Below are 17014 nucleotides of genomic sequence, written 5' to 3' on the forward strand. Positions count from 1 at the left end.
AACGTGTGTATCTATTACATTCTAATATAATTAGTATCTCATCATTTTAATTTGCATCTCCCTGAGAGCTGACAAAGTCGAGCATCTGTTCATGCACTGTTTGCCATCCATATGTCCTCTTTGGTGAACTCTTTAAAAAAAAAAAAAAAAAAAGTCTTTATTGATTTCAGAGAAAGGAAGGGAGAGGGAGAGAGAGAGAAACGTCAATGATGAGAGTCACTGATCAGCTGCCTCCTGCCTGCCCCCTACTGGGGATCAAGCCCACAACCCGGGCAGGTGCCCTGACCAGGAATCGAACCTCGATCTCCTGGATCCTAGGTCGAGGCTCAAGTGCTGAGCCACGCCCAGGGGGATGGTGAACTGTCTCCTTAAGTCTAGTCTCAATTTTTGTTTATTGGGTTGTCCTCTAACCGTTGAGTTTTGAGAGCTTTTTATATATTCTCTCTCTATAGTTGGATACGTGATTTCCACATTTTTTCTCCCAGTCTATAGCTTATGTTTTCATTCTGTTCAGCAGTGTCTTTGTGAAAGCAAAATCTAAATATTTTGATGACGCCGTTTTCCTTTGGTTTTCTTTATTTGCGGTAAGATTTAAGTAACATAAAATTTACCATTTGAAATGTTTTTAAGTGTGCCGTTCAGTGGCGCTATGTCCAGTGCCCTGTAAGCATCGTCACTACTTCCAGGGCTTTTCGTCACTCCAGACAGAAGCTCTGCACCCGCCAAGTGGTGTCACCCCCCAGCCCCTGGGAACCTCTGTCCTGCGTCCTGTCTCTGGAATGGGCCGCGTAAGGGGACCTGCACGCTGTTCGTCGGGCTTCCTCCCTTAGCACGATGTCCTCGAGGTTCCTGCACGTCTCTCTCCCCCTCCCCCTTCCACTCTCTCTGAAAACGAAAAATCAATGTGACAGACACGTCGATTTGTTGCGCCCCCAATGCCCCGCACCCCGCGTGCGGGAGCGGGTGGGGGGGCTGGCCCTGCACCCCGGGCACATGCCCTTGACCAGGCATCGAACCCCGGGCCCCTCAGCGCTCGGGCGACGCTCCAACGACTGCCCCACGCCGGCCAGGCCTAACTGTCTTTCTCTTTTTAAGTTTTACCGCCTCTCAGAGCGAGGAAGGGAGAGAGAAACGCGGCCGGGAGAGAGGCGGACGGGCCGCCTCCGCGGGCCCCAGCGGGGCTCGCACCCGCCACCCTGGGCGCGGCCGGCGGAGCGCAGGCCCGCGCTCCCCCCCCGCTCGCTCCTCGGCCGGGACGCGCGGCCCTCAGCGCCCGTCGCCCCCGCCCCGCACCCTCCTCGTTTCGCAAAACCGACCCGCGGTCCGCACTGACCCCCCCGCCGCCCCCGGGACCCGCCCCCGGGACCTCAGACGGCGGGATCCCGCGCCGTCCGTCCCGCCGGCCCGCTCACGGCGCCGCCGCCGGCCCGGGGTCCCGGTCCCGGCCCGTGTGGCGGGTGACTCCGCGCTCCCGCCTCGGGCTCAGCCCCTCGGGCCGCGCACCGACCCTCTCGCCGCCCCTTTCACCCCTCGGGGCCGCCGCGGGCCCACGGCCTCCACGCGGGGGGCTGGGCCAGGAGGCGGGGCGCGCGGGGCGGGGCTACCGCGGCTCCCGGCCCCGCCCCCCGCCCCGCCCCCGCCCCGCGGCCTGCCGGGAGACGTAGTCCAGGGTGTCTTAGGAAGCCCGACTCGGAGTCCCAGCGAGCCCCGCGGCGGGCCCGCGGCCCGCGACACCGCCCCGCCCCGCGACCTGTCGGGATTTGTAGTCCAGCGCGGGCGGACGCCCAGGGGCGGAGCAAGCGGCGGGACTCGGTGTCCCAGAGAGCCCCGCGCTGGGCCACGACGCCGCGCCCCGCCCTCGCCGTCGCCGCCGCCGCCGCCGCCGGCCTTTCTCCGGCCGTCGCCGCTGCCGCTGCTTCGTGGGTCGGTGGGCCCGGTGTCCCGGGCGAGCCGAGGCTGCGGGTGGGAGCCCGCGCGGGCGCTGCGGAGCGGGCCGGGGGAGGCCGGGATGGAGCCCCCCGGAGGTGGGCGCGCTGTCGGGCGAGCCCGCGCCTGGGGCGGTTGGGGAGGGGGCCGAGCGCGGGGCGGGGGCCGGGCGGGCGGGCACCGGGGGCGGGCCCAGCGGGGACGCGGCCTGAGGCGGCGCCCGGGCCGAGGCCGAGGGGGACGGCCTCAGGGGTGCCCGGGGTCGGCGGCGCCCTCGGGGGCCGGGCCCGGCGGGCCGCAGCGGGGGTCCCGGGGTCTGCGCGCCCCCGCCCCCCGCTTGTCCCCGGACGGTCGGGGGGGGGGACGGCCGCCCGCCCGGGGAGCCCGAGCGCCCCGAGCCGGGCACCGAGCCGCCTGCTCCCCCCACAGTGGACTGAGGCGGGCGAGTCGGGTTCCGGAGCCTCCAGGCGGATCCAGGGCCCGCGGGCTGCCGATGGTCGTCGGCGCGGACATGGCTCACCTCCGGGGCCTCGCCGGCCAGGTGAGGGGCGGGGCGCCGGCCGGGCCCGCGGGCGCCCAGGGGCCCTCGCACCGCGTCCCGGGGTCGCAGGGGCGCCCGGGCGTGCGGGACGGAGGGGCCTCGAGGGGAGCTCGGCGGAGCCCGCGAGCGGCCGCGCTGCTGGCCCGGGGCCGACGGCGGGCGGGGCGGGGCTCGCCCCCGGGGCCGTGGGGGCCGCTGCGGGGACTCGGCGGCCGACCCGAGGGCGAGGGGCGGGACCGCGGGGCCCCCGGGAGCCCCGCCGAGGGCGGGGTGCGGCCGGCGGCACCTGGCGCCCCGGGAGCGCCCCCCGGGCCTCTGCGCCCCGCGGCCTCTTCCTCTGGTTGCCGGGCTGTCGCCCGCGACCCCGGCTGGCTCGGGGACCCTCTGTAGTGCCCCCAGAGTCGCCTGGGACAAGGACCGGCTGCTGGCGCCGGGAGGGGGCGCGGTGGGGCCTGCGGTCTGCGCTTCCCTCCTTTCGTTTGGAGGCGAGTGTCACGCGACGCCGAGGGGACCCGAGGAAGGCCCCTGGCGGCAGGCGGCCCCCCAGGCTCCCGCTGGGCGGACTCGGGGCGACGCCGCTGCCCTGCCGCCGGCTGTCCACGTGCGGCCGCGAGGGGCCGGGGCCGGGGGTCAGCTCCGTCCAGCCGCCGCCTGGAGAAACCCGGGGCGCGGCTGTCCGGAGGGCCCGGGACCAGCCGTGGCCACAGACGGGGACCGGGCTCGCCGACAGGTTTTTTCGCTCATCTGACATCGTGTGCCTGGCAAATGACGTGGCTGAGATGCTGGGAGAAAAGTCTGCCTCCAGCTTATTTTAAGGGCTGTGGGAATGGCTCTCGTGCGTCCCCCAGTGAGAAACGGGAGCTGCGAGCCACCCCAGCCGGGTGCTGACGGTGCTCGGTGCTGGGCCTGGGCTGTCCGGTCAGAGGGGGAGGGACCCCAAAGGAAGGAAGCCCCCTGTGCCCTTCACGGGGAAGAGACTGTGCCTTTGTCAGTGGCAGGAAGCCTGACAAGACCGTGCCTTCCCCTGAGGTGGTCGTCCCTGGCCCTGAGGGGAGGTCCCCACGGCCTGTGCTCCTGCACTGCTGTCTCCCCTCCGCCTGGTTGGTGCCCACCCCGCCCGAGGGGCCGTAGTGGCTACGAGCACTCATGGGGACAACTTGGCTCCTCTTACTTCGTGGGGTGATACTAATGGCAGGCGCATTGCCACGTGGTGTACCCAGATGTGGCAGTGACAGGGTGGGTTCGGGGAACCAATGTCTTTACCGCCAGAGCCAGCTGAATGGCCTGAGTGATGTGCAGACCGTGTGCATCGCCGAGAAGGGCGGCCGGGCCCTGCTTGCCTTTCCTTCCCCGGGGGGCATGGGGCGGGAGTGGGTTGTCCCTGTGGTGGCGTGTAGGTCAGTGTCATAGCCAGGACTGTTTCTGTTACACCCTGTGTGCTCAGTTGACTGACCTGCAGAGGTGGGGATCCAAAGAGTGTGGGAATTGAGAGTTGGGGTCTCCCTTCCCTGTCGAGCTTGGACTCTGGCTCAGGGGTGCTCTGTGTGCTCTCGAGGTGGTGGGATCTGAGCATGCTGCCTGGGGTTTTCCTTAGGTGGCTGTGGTGGACCTGATTTGGCTCTGGCTCTGTGTGCAGAGCAACACTGAGCTCTCAGCAGAGCCAAGAGGGAGGGTGTGTCAGCAGCAGAGGCCTGAGAGTGGTTGGGGCGGGTACCCCTGAGAGCTGGAAGGGCATTGGTGACAAGGGTGCTGCCAGGCCTCAGTTCCACCTCCTCTGAGTCTTAGGCCACCTTAGGAGGAGAGGGACTGCCCTTGCAGTGACAGAGGACACAAGGTCAGGGGCCAGCTGGACTGGAGCCACGGGACAGCTGGGTGTCTTGCAGGACTGCCCCAACACGAGCTGGGGCTGGGGGCAGGCCTGTGGGGCACCCACTAAGCACTGTGGGAAGGTGCTGTTTGGGCCCGTGGGGGAGGAGCTGGCAGGACCCTCTCCAGGCCACATTCCACGCGTGGCCAAGGCTGAGCAGGGAGCAGCGAGGTTCCCACCCAGGTCGAGGTTCCCCACCCAGGTTTGAGCAGCTGTCTGCAGCGGGAAGGTGTGTCTGTACATTCGTGTGTTACATTTGTTACAGTGGAGTCAGTGTGGATACATTATTAGCCAGGCCCCTGGTTTTCATGTGGTGCTGGATCCTACAGGATGGTCTCCGCCCTCCACCTACTTGTCCCTTTTAACCCGTCGCTGCCCCTCGCTTGGTCCTCCCCACGGGTGGGGGTGGGCAGCAGGTGTGACCTGCACCTCTGCCTGCTCCGCGCCCCCACCCTTGGCTGGAGCAGGGCCTCTGCACTCTGAGGATCTCCCTGGTGTGGAGGCTACATTTCAGTTTCCTCAACTAAAAGGGATGAGAGAAGAAACCCTAGAAGAACCTGGTGCATGCGCTCCTGGCTGCACCTGGTTGCTCCTGGCCTGTGGAATCCACACGTCCCCGCTGGGCTGCCCTCTGACGGGGCTGCCGCCCTGTGTCCTGCAGCACTCACGTGTGGACCCCGAGGAGCTCTTCACGAAGCTGGACCGCATTGGCAAGGGCTCCTTCGGAGAGGTGTTCAAGGGCATCGACAACCGCACCAAGGAGGTGGTGGCCATCAAGATCATCGACCTGGAGGAGGCTGAGGACGAGATCGAGGACATCCAGCAGGAGATCACTGTGCTCAGCCAGTGCGACAGCCCCTACATCACCCGATACTTTGGCTCCTACCTGAAGGTGCTTGGGGGCGGGGCCTCTGCTCAGGTGGATGCCCAGGGTTCTCTGGGCCTGGGGCTGAACCCAGCAGTCCGTGCACCTTCCTCTGTATTGGAACAGTGGGGAGGAGAGGCGTGATCTGAGGCAAGGGGTCCCCCAAAACTGAGCATGCACACAGCTTCACAGTGGAGTGGGTCCCCAAAATAGCAGCCCTGAGGGCCAGGCAGGTGTGCGGGAGGCCCCTGTCTCATCCTGAGGGGCCCTGGGAGAGACAGCACGAGCAGGGTCTGAATGGGCTGCACGATCCATCATCATGGGCGACGTTTATGAGTCCTCTGGGAGCAACCTGGGACTCCTGCAGCAGAGCCCAGCGCCAGCTTGGGGGCTGCCCAGGGCACATGGTGTGGGTGCATCAAGGCTGAGTGCAGGCTAGGCAGCCATCTTCCCAGCCTGGTATTTGATGGGCTCTTGCAGAGTAGACTTGGCTACTGGTCTGAGCATGTGGTCTGCCTGCAGAGCTGCTGTCATAGGCGTGTGACGGGAGGGGACCCTTTCTTGGAGGGCTCCCTTCAGATCAGAGCCCTGTCGGGGAGTGTGTGTTACAGGGCCCGGGGAGCCCCGGCTCCCTGCCATGTACTTACAGGCATTTCTCTGGTCCCAGAGCACGAAGCTGTGGATTATCATGGAGTACCTGGGCGGCGGCTCTGCGCTGGACCTGGTGAGGTGTAGACCGCAACAGTGGGCAGCTTGCCAGGGGCAGGACCAGACATAAGGTTGCTGTGGGGTTGTCCCAGCTGTGTCCCTGTGCTCCCAGGGACCTCCTCTGTTCCGTGGTCTTGGTGCATTACGTGTCAGTCAGGAGCCGGCTAAGCCCAAGAGAAGTGCTGTTTTTAGTCCCCCTGGGTGGGTGCTGAGGGTTTTGGGCCTCTGCTGGCCTGTGGGCAGTGGGGGGCAGGAAGGTTAGTGCCCCCAATTGTACAGGCTTAGGGGTATGGCTGGGACCCCATGTTCATCTGTTGCCTTCATAGTGGTGAAGGTAGTGTGTGTTCTCTAAAAAAGTCTCCTGACCCACATCTGAAACTTCGTTTTATTTCCAAAGTAGTTGATAGAGTAGGGAGCCCCGCCATCCACAGGTCACCCTCCCCTGGTGGAGAGGTGGTTGAGCCCAGGCCTTGGTGACTGACTGGGTGATGGGAAGGAAGGGTGGGTCGGCCTGTGGAGGGAGCCTGAGGCCCTGCTATCCCTGTGCAGCTGAAGCCGGGCCCCCTGGAGGAGACCTACATTGCTACCATCCTGCGGGAGATCCTGAAAGGCCTGGACTACCTGCACTCGGAGCGCAAGATCCACAGAGACATCAAAGGTCCCTCGGGCGTGGCACCTGCCTGGACCCCCTGACCCTAGAAAGGCCAGGGCACGAGGCGGCAGCTTGCTGTGGACACGAGGCTGGTGGTGCCAGGCGTCTGGGATGTGGGGACCCTTTAGTGCAGTGCCCACTGGCCCCAAGCACAGCCATCAGCTCTGTTGCCAGAATACCTGGCCAGTAACTGGTAGAACATTCTTAGCACCATACCCCCGTATGGCAAAAACACCTACTATGCGCCTAGTGTAAGAAGGGACCCTATTTTAGCCAAAAGTGTACATCCTTCTTTGTGTCAGGTGTGGGCTGGCCCTGCTGAGTGTCCCCGGGAGGGACATGGCTGAGGGGCTGACTGGAGACACAGGCGTAGTGAGGGGAAGGGTCAGGGTCCCCTGCCTGTGGGGGCAGTTGGGAGAACAGGGTAGTTGCTGTGTTCTTGGGATGTGTCATAAAAGGCAAACCGTGGCTGGGCCCTGGAGCTCAGGCTTGGGGGCTGCACAGGGTGGGCCTCTGGTGCTTGCTGGCACTGCCCTGTGGCCTTAGGTCTGAGGGTGGACAGACCTGGCCCCATTTTTGGTCTGCTGGATGGAGGAGAGACAAGCCAAGGTCAGGAATAGCTCTGCTAGTGTCTGCAGGAGGCCAGGTGGCTGCCAGCAGGCATCCATAGCTGCACAAGGGGTGGGGGTCCTAGTGGCTCCAAGGATAACACCCTGCCTTCCTGTTTCGAGCAGCTGCCAACGTGCTGCTCTCAGAGCAGGGTGATGTAAAGCTGGCGGACTTCGGGGTGGCAGGGCAGCTCACAGATACGCAGATCAAGAGGAACACATTTGTGGGCACTCCCTTCTGGATGGCACCTGAAGTCATCAAGCAGTCGGCCTACGACTTCAAGGTGGGCATGGCAGGCGTGAGGGTGGCTGTGCATGGCTCAGGGTGCCTCTGGTGGCAAATGTCCTGTGTGGCTCCGTCCAGGCCGACATCTGGTCGCTGGGGATCACAGCCATCGAGCTGGCCAAGGGCGAGCCTCCGAACTCTGACCTCCACCCCATGCGTGTCCTGTTCCTGATTCCCAAGAACAGCCCCCCCACGCTGGAGGGCCACCATAGCAAGCCCTTCAAGGAGTTTGTGGAGGCCTGCCTCAACAAGGACCCCCGATTCGTAAGCCTTCAGGCCCCTGGGCTCTGGGGGTGGGAGGCTAGGATAGTTCCCGCCTTCTGGGGGGTGGTAGGAGCTGAGAGGCGACAGGACCCAAGGACCCTCCCATCCCGGGTCCCACCTGGGGCCCTCCTAGCCCACGGTCTGGGGAAACTTGGAGAGGGGTTTGGCCTGGGATAGAAAGCGTGGAGTCCAGCCCTAGCCTCCTGGTTGCCTCCCCTAGAACCTCTCACTGAGTCCTGCCAGAGAGCCTGGTGGATGCCCATCCCCAGCCTGGTTGGCTGTAGTCCGAACTCCAGGAGTTTGAAGGGCGAGCCTAGCTGTCCCTCGCCCAGTGACGCGTGTGCATTCCCCGCAGCGGCCCACTGCCAAGGAGCTCCTGAAACACAAGTTCATCACGCGCTACACCAGGAAGACCTCCTTCCTGACTGAGCTCATTGACCGCTACAAGCGCTGGAAGTCCGAGGGCCACGGCGAGGAGTCCAGCTCCGAGGACTCCGACATGTAGGCCTGCTTGTCCTGTGGGGCTCCTGCCCTGGGCTGTGACACGAGGGGTCCCTGTGCCAGGGCAGGGACTTAGATGCTGGTTGCTGGGGACCTGTGTGGTTACCTGGCTCCTGCAGCCCGGGCAGGGTCCTGCCTAGCATTTAGGGCTGTGAAGCTGCCTCAGAAGTAGCAGGGTGGGGGGGTTGCTGAGAGGCATGTGCTTGGGACCCCCTGGATGCTGGCCCCAGGGTCCTCCTGACTCCTGACCCTCCTCTGCAGTGATGGAGATGCTGAGGATGGAGAACAGGGCCCCATATGGACGTTCCCCCCCACCATCCGGCCAAGCCCGCACAGCAAGCTGCACAAGGGGACGGCTCTGCACGGCCCCCAGAAGGTGTGGTCCCCCAGACCCTGGCCCCGCATGTGCTGGAGGGTGCCTTGTGCTCCCCACAGGCTGCACCTCTCAAAGAGGCCAGAAGTGGGGTGGGAGGTGGAGTGTGCCTGCCCCGGGCACCCACATGCTTCTCAGCCCTGCTCACCCCGCTGTGTCCTTGCTTTTGCAGGCTGCGGAGCCAGTCAAGAGGCAGCCGCGGTCCCAGTGCCTGTCCACACTTGTCCGGCCTGTCTTCGGAGAGGTGAGGGCAAGGCTGGGGGTGTTGTGAGGCAGGGGGCTGTAGCACCCCTTAGGGTTTCCAGGTCTCTGGGAGTTCACGTGGTTTGACCCGTGAGTCGGGCTTTATAGCAGAAGGACTGGAAACAACTGGGACAGGCTGCCCTGACCGGCTCTCCCAAGCTCCCTGGCCTGCCTGGGTTTCCTGGGGTCCCAGGATGGCTGTGAACTGTAAACACACCAGTGACCAGAAGCATCCGGAGGCCTAGTTCTTGCTTCAGGGTGACACACTCTCCCGTGTCTGTGTTATCTGCTGATGGGCGGTCGGTAGCACCCCAGGAGTACAATGCAGCCAGGAGCCCCCACACCCTGGACTCGGGCCGGCAATGTCATGTGACCAGTTCCCACCCCAGAGTGACACTAGCACCTGGATTCCAGGGGAGGGGGACAGGATTCAGCAGAGCCTCCCCAAGGAAGGTGGGGGCATCTGCGCATGGCAGACACCCTTCGAGTCGCGGGAGCCTGGAATTCGGGGGGAGGTTGGATGGAGCTGGTGGTCACAGGGGCCCTGCAGGAACTTGTACGCTCAGGTTGAGCACTTGGATCGGAGGCTGAGCCCCACGTGGGTAAGGGCCTGGGGGTGGCAGGTGTTGGGGAGGAGGGCCTGACTGTCATCTCCCAGGCTGCTTGTGGGTTGGCTGGATTTCTAACCAGAACCCTCAGGTACTCAGTGGGACCCAGCCATCCTAGCTTTGTGGTGGAAGGACCGCTGCGGGGGGGGGGGGGGGGCCACAAATGCAAATCACAGGAGAGGGGCTAAGAAGCCTGTAGTGTGAGCCTCTGACCAGGCGCACGTGGTCTGTCCACAGCTCAAAGAGAAGCACAGGCAGAGCGGCGGGGGCGTGGGGGCCCTGGAGGAGCTGGAGAATGCTTTCAGCCTGGCCGAGGAGTCCTGCCCTGGCATCTCCGACAAGCTGATGGCTCACCTGGTGGAGCGGGTGCAGAGGTGAGGGGCGCTGGGAGGGCCCAGGGGTCACTCTTCGCCCCGGCCTCTCTTCCTTTCTGCCTTCTAGCCTCGGGGTTGGACTGGGGAGGACGGTGATTCCTGCCAGCAGTGGGCTGCAATGGGAGATGCCCTGTCCCCTCCCAGGCTCTGTGTTGCTGACCCCTGCCCGAGCCACCTGGTGGCTTTCTGCAGGGCCAGCACTGGAGCTGGGGCAGTGACAGGGCCTCTCTTCTCCAGGTTTTCACACAACAGAAATCACCTGCCGTCCACCCGCTAAAGCTGCTGTTTGTGCAGAGGGGAGAGAGGGGCCTTGTTTTGAGCTCTGTACAGATGCACTGACTTGGAACCCCTTGTGGGACAAGCCCCCCACCTGTGCCGAGGGCTGTCCCGCTTCCACTTCCCTTCCCGCTGGGCTGAGGTCACCTGGCAGCAAAGACTCATGGAGGACTGTGCAGCCCTGGGGGTGGCCGGCGCAGCCTCCTCCACTCCCCTTGGCACGGCCGTCCCCTCCTTGGGCTTGCGGCCACTGGAACTGAGGCGGGGAGGCTGTCGGGCAGATCAGCCTTCTCTGCTCGCCCTTCCTTCCCACCCGGGGCCCACGCTGGCCCACAGTGGTTGTAGATTTGCCTTGTGGTGTTGGATCAGGTACCGTGTCTTCTTGTAAGTACGCGTCAGCCAGAATGTTTAAGAAAACCCAACTTCCTTGCTTCCCCTATACTCTCGAGGTTAAGGTGTTAGTTTTCATAGGACATTGAGAAGCTCCTGCCACTTTCAATAAAGACCTGAATTGAAGGCGTGCTGGTGGTGGGTGGGGACCTGACCCAGGCGAGGTCCCAACAGCCCTGTCTCCCTCTTGGAGTGCCCAGTGCCTGGCTTCTGAGTCGTCACAGCACAGGGTGACCTTGGAGGGACCCAAGACTGCAGAGAGCAGCAGGCAGGCGCAGAAACATGCCCTTTATTTTCATACACACGCACTGGGTGCTAATAAATTAGAGGCCCTTGCCCTCCAGGGCTGCACAGAACTTTGGTTTCCACGTCTCTAGAGGTATGTGGGCATCAGAGTGGCTTCTGCTGGACTTTTGTGCAGCTGTGACTCGAGGCCTGTGCCCCACCCCTGGTTGGTCCCGACTGAAGGACAGCAGCCAGTCCTGTGCACAGCTGCAGTGGGTGATGTGGGGCCACCCGGGTCCTGCTCGCAGCAGGTTCTCGGGGCCCTGTTCTCCAAGAGGAGAGGGCAGGGGAGCACCAGCTTGGCTGCCACCTGCAGCCAGGACCACATTTCCACTGTGCTCTTCCCAGGGCCCCACAGGGCCAAGGGACTGCACTGGGTCTTCAAGGGGACAGCGTCCCTCCCAGATGTTACTGTGAGGCCCACCACTGCTGGTCATTGTGGGGAAGGTCTGGGGTGAGCCGTCGTGGGGCCTGTGCTGACTGCTTTGCTTCCTGGGCTGTCCTTGTCCAGGCAGGACAGGCTTCATGCCTCTTCCGCGGGGGCCCCGGCCTTCCCCGGCGAGCTGCTGGCACGCTCAATCACCTCCATCCACCTGTACGAGAGGCTGGCCCGTCAGAATGCCCAGGATGCTCCCTTGGGGAGCGGGGCACTTTCTGGCCTGACAGTGGGCTGTGTTCAAGTATCTTCCCAAGAATGACCCAAAATATGTGGTGAATGGGATGAGACAGGGCCGGGGAGAACCTGGGAGGCTGTGTACAGCTCTCCCTTCCCAGGACGGGGAACTTGGCTCCAGCCCCCACGGGGAGCAGGAGAGCCGGGCGGCCCACCACAGTTACCTCCCAAACGTGTACTGGCTCTCGGCCCGGAAGAAGTAGACGTGGGATTTGAACTGCAGCTTGAAGACATTCTCCTTTTGGATGCCATCGGCCTCCCTGGGGACACTCACACTGTAGCCCAGCAGGGGGAGGCTGGCCAGGGGGTAGTCGTCCTGGAAGGGGTACAGCAGGGTTCTGAGGGTGCTCCCTGCCCCGCCCCCCCCTCCCCCCATGGCAGCAGGGTCCTGGGAGAGGGTAAGATTCAGGAGCTGGACAGAAGCGTGTGGTGGGCAGGTGTCCTCCAGTACCCGGGCACGGTCCCCCGGCCGGTCAGCACCCTACCTGGTGTGTTTTGTAGAAGAACAGGCAGAAGTTAGTGAAGACCACCCAGAGCCTCTGCCAGCCGCTGCTGTTCTTGAACTTTCTTAGCAGATACCCTGAGAGCTGGTTCTGAGAGGAAAACAGAGTGTGCTACAGTCTCCAGGCCCCGCCCACCAGGGCCGTCACCCTCCAGCTCCACCTTCCGGGTCTCCTGGGAGCAGGTGTGCTCCCCAAGAATACACCCTCCCTCCTTACAACCGTCACAAACATCCTGGTGTGAGGAGAGGAGCTGTAACATCACAGGGAGCAAAGTCTGGAAGGTTCTTTCACATGCTGGGTGGGGGCAGGGATGTGACTGGCCCGAGCATGGCCTTAGGACTGAGCCACTCTGGTGCTGAGACAAGGTGAGAGGCCTGGCCCGGGGCAGACCACTCTCTGCAGAGCCCCCTCCTCTCGCCCCTCCCACCCTCCTGTGCCCTTGCCTGGGGTGACACAGTCCTGAGCACATCCGTGGGCCTCTCCACCACCAGGTAGGCACCCAGACAGGGCAGCACAGATGGCTGAGGTGTCCAGGCCCATTTCCCCGGCTCGGGGCAGACACCCTGGCTCTCATGCGCCCCGTGTCAGGCCCCACCTGATAGGTGAGCCGGGGCTCTGAACACCTGCGCTGGACTCCGCTCCCGGTGATGGAGGTGGGGAAGCAGCACCCCTGGTGACAGGCCCTTTTGAGAGCACTGGGGACACCAGTCTCCTGGTTCTTCCCAGCACATGCTCTGAGTTTTCCTCACTGGGTTGCACATGTCCAGAGGGTGACTGTCACCCCACAGTTCTGGCAAAACCCTTGGGCTGCTGGGCCCCAAGAGACTCCAAACCAACTTCCTGCCCAAAGGGAGAGGCAGCTCCCTGTGGCCTGGCCCAGCCCAGCCACCTGGGACCCCCAGGGTCCCTACCCCCTGCCAGCGCGGGCAGAGGGTGCTCGTGCCAGCTGCCCCTGGTACCTCGACGGCCGCGCTGTGGTCGGCTCTGGAGACGCTGGTGTTGCGGTACCAGCACACGTGCACCGTGGTGTTGGCCCGGTGCTGGTGCTGGCCCTGCCCCTGCCCCTCCGAGGAGCCCTGGGCACCGCGGGGGTCTTCTTCCGAATCCTGCTCCAGAGAGGCCTCGTCGGAGAGCCCTGGGGGAAGAGCCAGCCCTCAGAGGAGGGGACCACCTGGTGCGCGGGCGCTGGGAGCAGGGGAGCTGTGCCTTCCTGCCCAGGTGGAGGGCAGGCGGAGAGCAAAACCGTAGGGGCTTCAGCCAGAAGAGCTGACCTCCCACCCGGAGCCAGGAGCCTTCCTAGTGAAAGAGCCTGAGGGCTTAGCTGGCCGACAGTGACCATGACCAAGGAAACCAGTTTATAAGAAAGCTTCCTTAGCGCAGGGGTCTCCAGGGGCTCTCGGCCAGAACTCACTGCGGGGAGGAGCGGGCACCGCGCTGCCTGGCAGAGCCAGGGTTGTGTCCCCGCTGCCCTTGGCGGCCTCGATGGCGCTGCTGAGGTCATGCATCCACTTCTCCCTTTCCAGCCGAGTGCTGCGGGGGGGGGCGAGGCTCAGAGCTGGCCCACAGGCCCACACAATCTCTCAGAAGGGACAGAAGTTTGGGGTGCCTGTCTCGTGGGTCCAGAGGGCATCCCTCTGGAGGCTCAGGGCAGGATGGCGGGGCAGCACCTTCATGTGGACTGGGGCTCTCTACGGGGTAGTTTGTTCCTGAAACAGATTTTTAGTGTCTCAGCTACAAGACTGGTTGGTTCATGGGTCATTATTTCCTGGGGAGAGCAGGATGCCTGCCAGAGAGGAGAAACTGGCTGGGGACACCTGGCCCCTCCCGAGGAGGGGACGGCACAGCCAGTGCTGATGACCAAGGCAGGGCAGCCCTGTTGCCTTTGAGCTCAGCCCTCCATTCATCTGATGTGGAATAGGGGAGAGTGGTCATTTGCTTCTGAGCTGTGGCCCGTCAGCCTCACACTGCCCAGCTGGAGACTGGGAGGCAGGTGAGGAGGAGCCATGGCATGAGTGCCCTGTCCGGCTCTTCCTGCTAGCCTGCTGGCACTGCCCCTCGACTTGAGTGTGCCAAAGAGCTTGTTCCCTGGTGGCCAGTCGTCCTCGCAGGCCCGTTCTTGTCATATGCTATGAACCTGAGGCGCAGGAAGTGCCACGGCCAGTCTCTGTGGGGACGTTCTCAAAGTCAAGCTTCCCCCCAGCTCCCCACCACTGCAGAAGCAGCGCTCAAGGGCACCCGTCACTCCTACAACTGTGGGAACGACACTCCCACCCCTCGGAGGGGACTCATTGGGATTCAGACGTGGAAGGGGCTTACCTGGCTGCCACCACGATTGTTTTCTGAGCTGCATAGATAGTGAAACAGTGTGGAACAGACCACTCACTCTCGCTTTCTTCTACCTGTGGGTGGGAGAAGAGGTAGAAGACTGGGCCAGGAGCAGGGCTGGCCGACATCAGCTTGAAGCACACACAGGTGACATAGAAGGTCTGCTGTCCAAGTCTACGCTGACTCTACGAGGGGCTACGGGAGCACGAGGGGTCCCCACTCCATGGCACCTGCCACCCAGGAGGGTGAGTTGTGGGCCACAGGGCACCCAACTACTCACCGGTGGGTCCAGCACTATTAGCTGAAAGTCAAGCACAGGAGAAAGTGTTGAATACTATCATTGTTAACAAAGAAGTTGGAAAATTCATTTTATAAACTTGGCCCCCAAACCTAACAAAGTTAGATTCAAAGGAAAACCTATACAGAGTAATCTTGATTATAAATATCTAAACAAGATAGCTTCAAAATGAAATATTACCTAGTCAAACCTAAAAGCAGGCAGGAAATGGTCCTGCGACCTAGTGCAGTTCTGGGAATGCAAGGACGGTTTGACCTCAGGAGGCTGGTAACAGAAATAACCTTGTCACCACGTCAAAGGGAAGACTGATCATTTCTCTAAATGCTGAAAACAACTTTGCTGAATTCCAACATGTTGTTTCTGAAAGTATCTCTTAGACAGAATCGGAAGGAAACTGTTAACGGGATAAAGGTTATCTTTCTCGAGCCCAGAGTCCTTGACCTTCCTCAGGATCAGCCAGTTACAGAGCAGACAGCTTCCCTGTGCAGGGCCCATGGGATGCCGACCACTGGCCTCACTGGACATAAAAAGCCAAACAGGAGCAATGGCCAGCAGGAGAAGGTTGTCCAGACGTTAGTATTCCCCCAAGTTAATGTGTAATTTTAGTTAATTGCTGTATAACATTTCGGTCAACAACAGACTGCACAGATGACGTCGGCCACACGAGATTATAAAGGAGCTGAAACCCCTTATCGCCGAGTGACTCAGTGTTGTGTCAGCACAACACAGGGCTCAGGTCTGCCGACGCTGGTGTAAACAACCCCGCCCGCCGCGTACCCAGCACTGCGATTACCTACAGCACGTAGTGCTGAGTAATGACTGTCGTTGGCTTAGGTACTGACTATGTTTCCCATCGTCGTTTTAGACGGTTCCCTTTCTAGGATTAAACTGTAAAACAGCAGCTGTGTTACGTCGGCAGCAGCCTCATACATCTCGTGCTTGCCATGTCTCTTGATGTCGTCATTTTCTCGAGCTTGATTTAATTTCCTGCGTGTAGCCTCCACGTGGGGGGTTTACAAGGTCTACAGTGGTGGGCAGTGGTGTCCCAGCCTCAGGCTCAGTCGCCGCCCACAGACTCAGAGCAACCTGCAGCCCTACAGTCTCCATTCATGGTAAGTGCCCTATTCAGGTGAACCATTTTTTGTTGTTTTGTTGTTAATCTTCACCTGAGGATATTCTTTCCACTGACGTTTAGAGAGAGTGGAAGGGAGGAGGGAGAGGGAGGGAGAAACATCGATGTGAGATGTGAGAGACACATCGATCAGTTGCTTCCTGCACATGTTCCGACGGGCCGGGGATCAAACCTGCAACCCAGGTACATGCCCTTGACTGGGAATCGAACCTGCAATGCTCCGGTCCGTGGGCTGATGCTCTGAACACTGAGTGACACCAGAAAGGGCCAGGTGTACCATTTTTTATCTTTTTTCCACTTTTATCTTTTACGCTGTATTTTTATAGTACCTTTTCTACGTGTGGATATACAAATAACACCGTGTCGCAGTTGCCTACAGTGTTGAGTACAGTAACATGCTGTACGGGCCTGTAGCCCAGGAGCAGTGGGCTGCACCCCACAGCCATGGTGAGCAGTGGGCTGAGCCGTCCAGGTTGTGCAGGTGCTCTGACATCCGCACGACCCAACCACAGTGACACACGTCCCAAACACATATCCCAGCCTCAAGTGGCACAAGCCCGCAATGCAATTTCAGTAGAAATCTCAATGCTGTTTGTTGAAGGAATTTGTCAGAATGATTCAAAAGTTTCCTGGAAGAATTAAATATCTAAGAATGGCGAAACACTTTTTAAAGAGGGGGACAAATAAGGGGTGAAACTTAATCCCCCAGACAGTGCCTCTCCCGTAAAACACCTCGAACCAGAAGAGTGTGGCTTGATGAGAAACACACTGATGCCCAGAAAGAGCCCAGGTGTGAAAACAAGGGCTGTTTCTATGGTCAAGGCAGCAGAGTGGCCCTCCTGGGTCTTTCATCACATCTCCCACCAAAGGCTCCCTGGGGGCAGCAGGTGGACAAGGTGAGTTGGAGGCTTGTCCCGCAGATGCTGGTGGTAGCCCCAGGGCTGAGTCTGGAGGGGTTATAGGGGGAGCTGTCTGAGCACCAAGAACAGTCACCATAGCAGGTAGACACAGACCAGCAGGAGCTTTTCGGGTAGCCGGGTGTTGGATCCCAATCCCCAGCCTGTTGGTTCCCCAGCACTCACCAGCATGCCGCGCAGCGGGAGGAGGCCCCGGATCCGGAAGTGGCTGGTTCCCGAGACACCTCTGCTCGTGTACAGCAACATATCTGAGAACTGAACCAGGCAGCTTTAAGTAAATGCATTTTAAAATCAAGTAACAGGGTTTTAACATCTTAACTGCCAGACCAGCTTCAACTCCAAGGGCTCCTATGGGGTTATCAGATCTATTCAGCTTGCTGGAGATTTTTGGCAAAAAGG

At 61.5% G+C, this 17014-nt stretch overlaps 2 protein-coding genes across 4 annotated transcripts in view; one reads left to right on the forward strand and one right to left on the reverse strand.

The window, feature by feature from the left end:
• The first annotated feature begins 1942 nt into the window (after nucleotides 1–1942).
• On the forward strand, nucleotides 1943–10608 carry STK25 (serine/threonine kinase 25). Of its 3 annotated transcripts, none has more exons than XM_087819458.1 (12): nucleotides 1943–1962; nucleotides 2356–2467; nucleotides 4996–5226; nucleotides 5867–5923; nucleotides 6457–6565; nucleotides 7294–7451; nucleotides 7532–7717; nucleotides 8073–8218; nucleotides 8480–8594; nucleotides 8764–8835; nucleotides 9680–9816; nucleotides 10054–10608. In XM_087819458.1, the coding sequence occupies exons 2-12, from the start codon at nucleotides 2420–2422 to the stop codon at nucleotides 10091–10093; spliced, it is 1299 nt and encodes a 432-aa protein (XP_087675584.1). In that variant the 5' UTR covers nucleotides 1943–1962; nucleotides 2356–2419; the 3' UTR covers nucleotides 10094–10608. The 3 variants fall into 3 exon arrangements, with proteins under 3 accessions (XP_087675584.1, XP_087675585.1, XP_016059134.1); XM_087819459.1 differs by lacking the exon at nucleotides 1943–1962 and adding an exon at nucleotides 2007–2024; XM_016203648.2 differs by lacking the exons at nucleotides 1943–1962; nucleotides 2356–2467 and having other exon boundaries at nucleotides 4537–5226.
• FARP2 (FERM, ARH/RhoGEF and pleckstrin domain protein 2) overlaps nucleotides 10541–17014 on the reverse strand; it is a 76658-nt gene continuing 70184 nt past the window's right edge. The window contains exons 23-29 of the mRNA XM_087819460.1: nucleotides 16781–16870; nucleotides 14260–14342; nucleotides 13355–13473; nucleotides 12903–13078; nucleotides 11926–12033; nucleotides 11605–11756; nucleotides 10541–11360 (exon numbers count right to left, since the gene is read on the reverse strand). Of these exons, the coding sequence (XP_087675586.1) occupies nucleotides 11291–11360; nucleotides 11605–11756; nucleotides 11926–12033; nucleotides 12903–13078; nucleotides 13355–13473; nucleotides 14260–14342; nucleotides 16781–16870 (798 nt within the window). The 3' untranslated portion in view covers nucleotides 10541–11290. The remainder of the gene's footprint in view (nucleotides 11361–11604; nucleotides 11757–11925; nucleotides 12034–12902; nucleotides 13079–13354; nucleotides 13474–14259; nucleotides 14343–16780; nucleotides 16871–17014) is intronic.

The sequence above is a fragment of the Miniopterus natalensis genome, chromosome 8 (genome assembly GCF_054644295.1).
Source record: "Miniopterus natalensis isolate mMinNat1 chromosome 8, mMinNat1.hap1, whole genome shotgun sequence".
Lineage (NCBI taxonomy): Eukaryota > Metazoa > Chordata > Mammalia > Chiroptera > Miniopteridae > Miniopterus > Miniopterus natalensis.

Coding starts and splice junctions, on each gene's coding strand:
- STK25 (XM_016203648.2), top strand. CDS start 4,867: ATGAGAGAAGAAACCCTAGAAGAACCTGGTGCATGCGCTCCTGGCTGC. Junction 7,452..7,531: donor AGTCGGCCTACGACTTCAAG/GTGGGCATGGCA, acceptor GGCTCCGTCCAG/GCCGACATCTGGTCGCTGGG. Junction 9,817..10,053: donor CTGGTGGAGCGGGTGCAGAG/GTGAGGGGCGCT, acceptor TCTCTTCTCCAG/GTTTTCACACAACAGAAATC.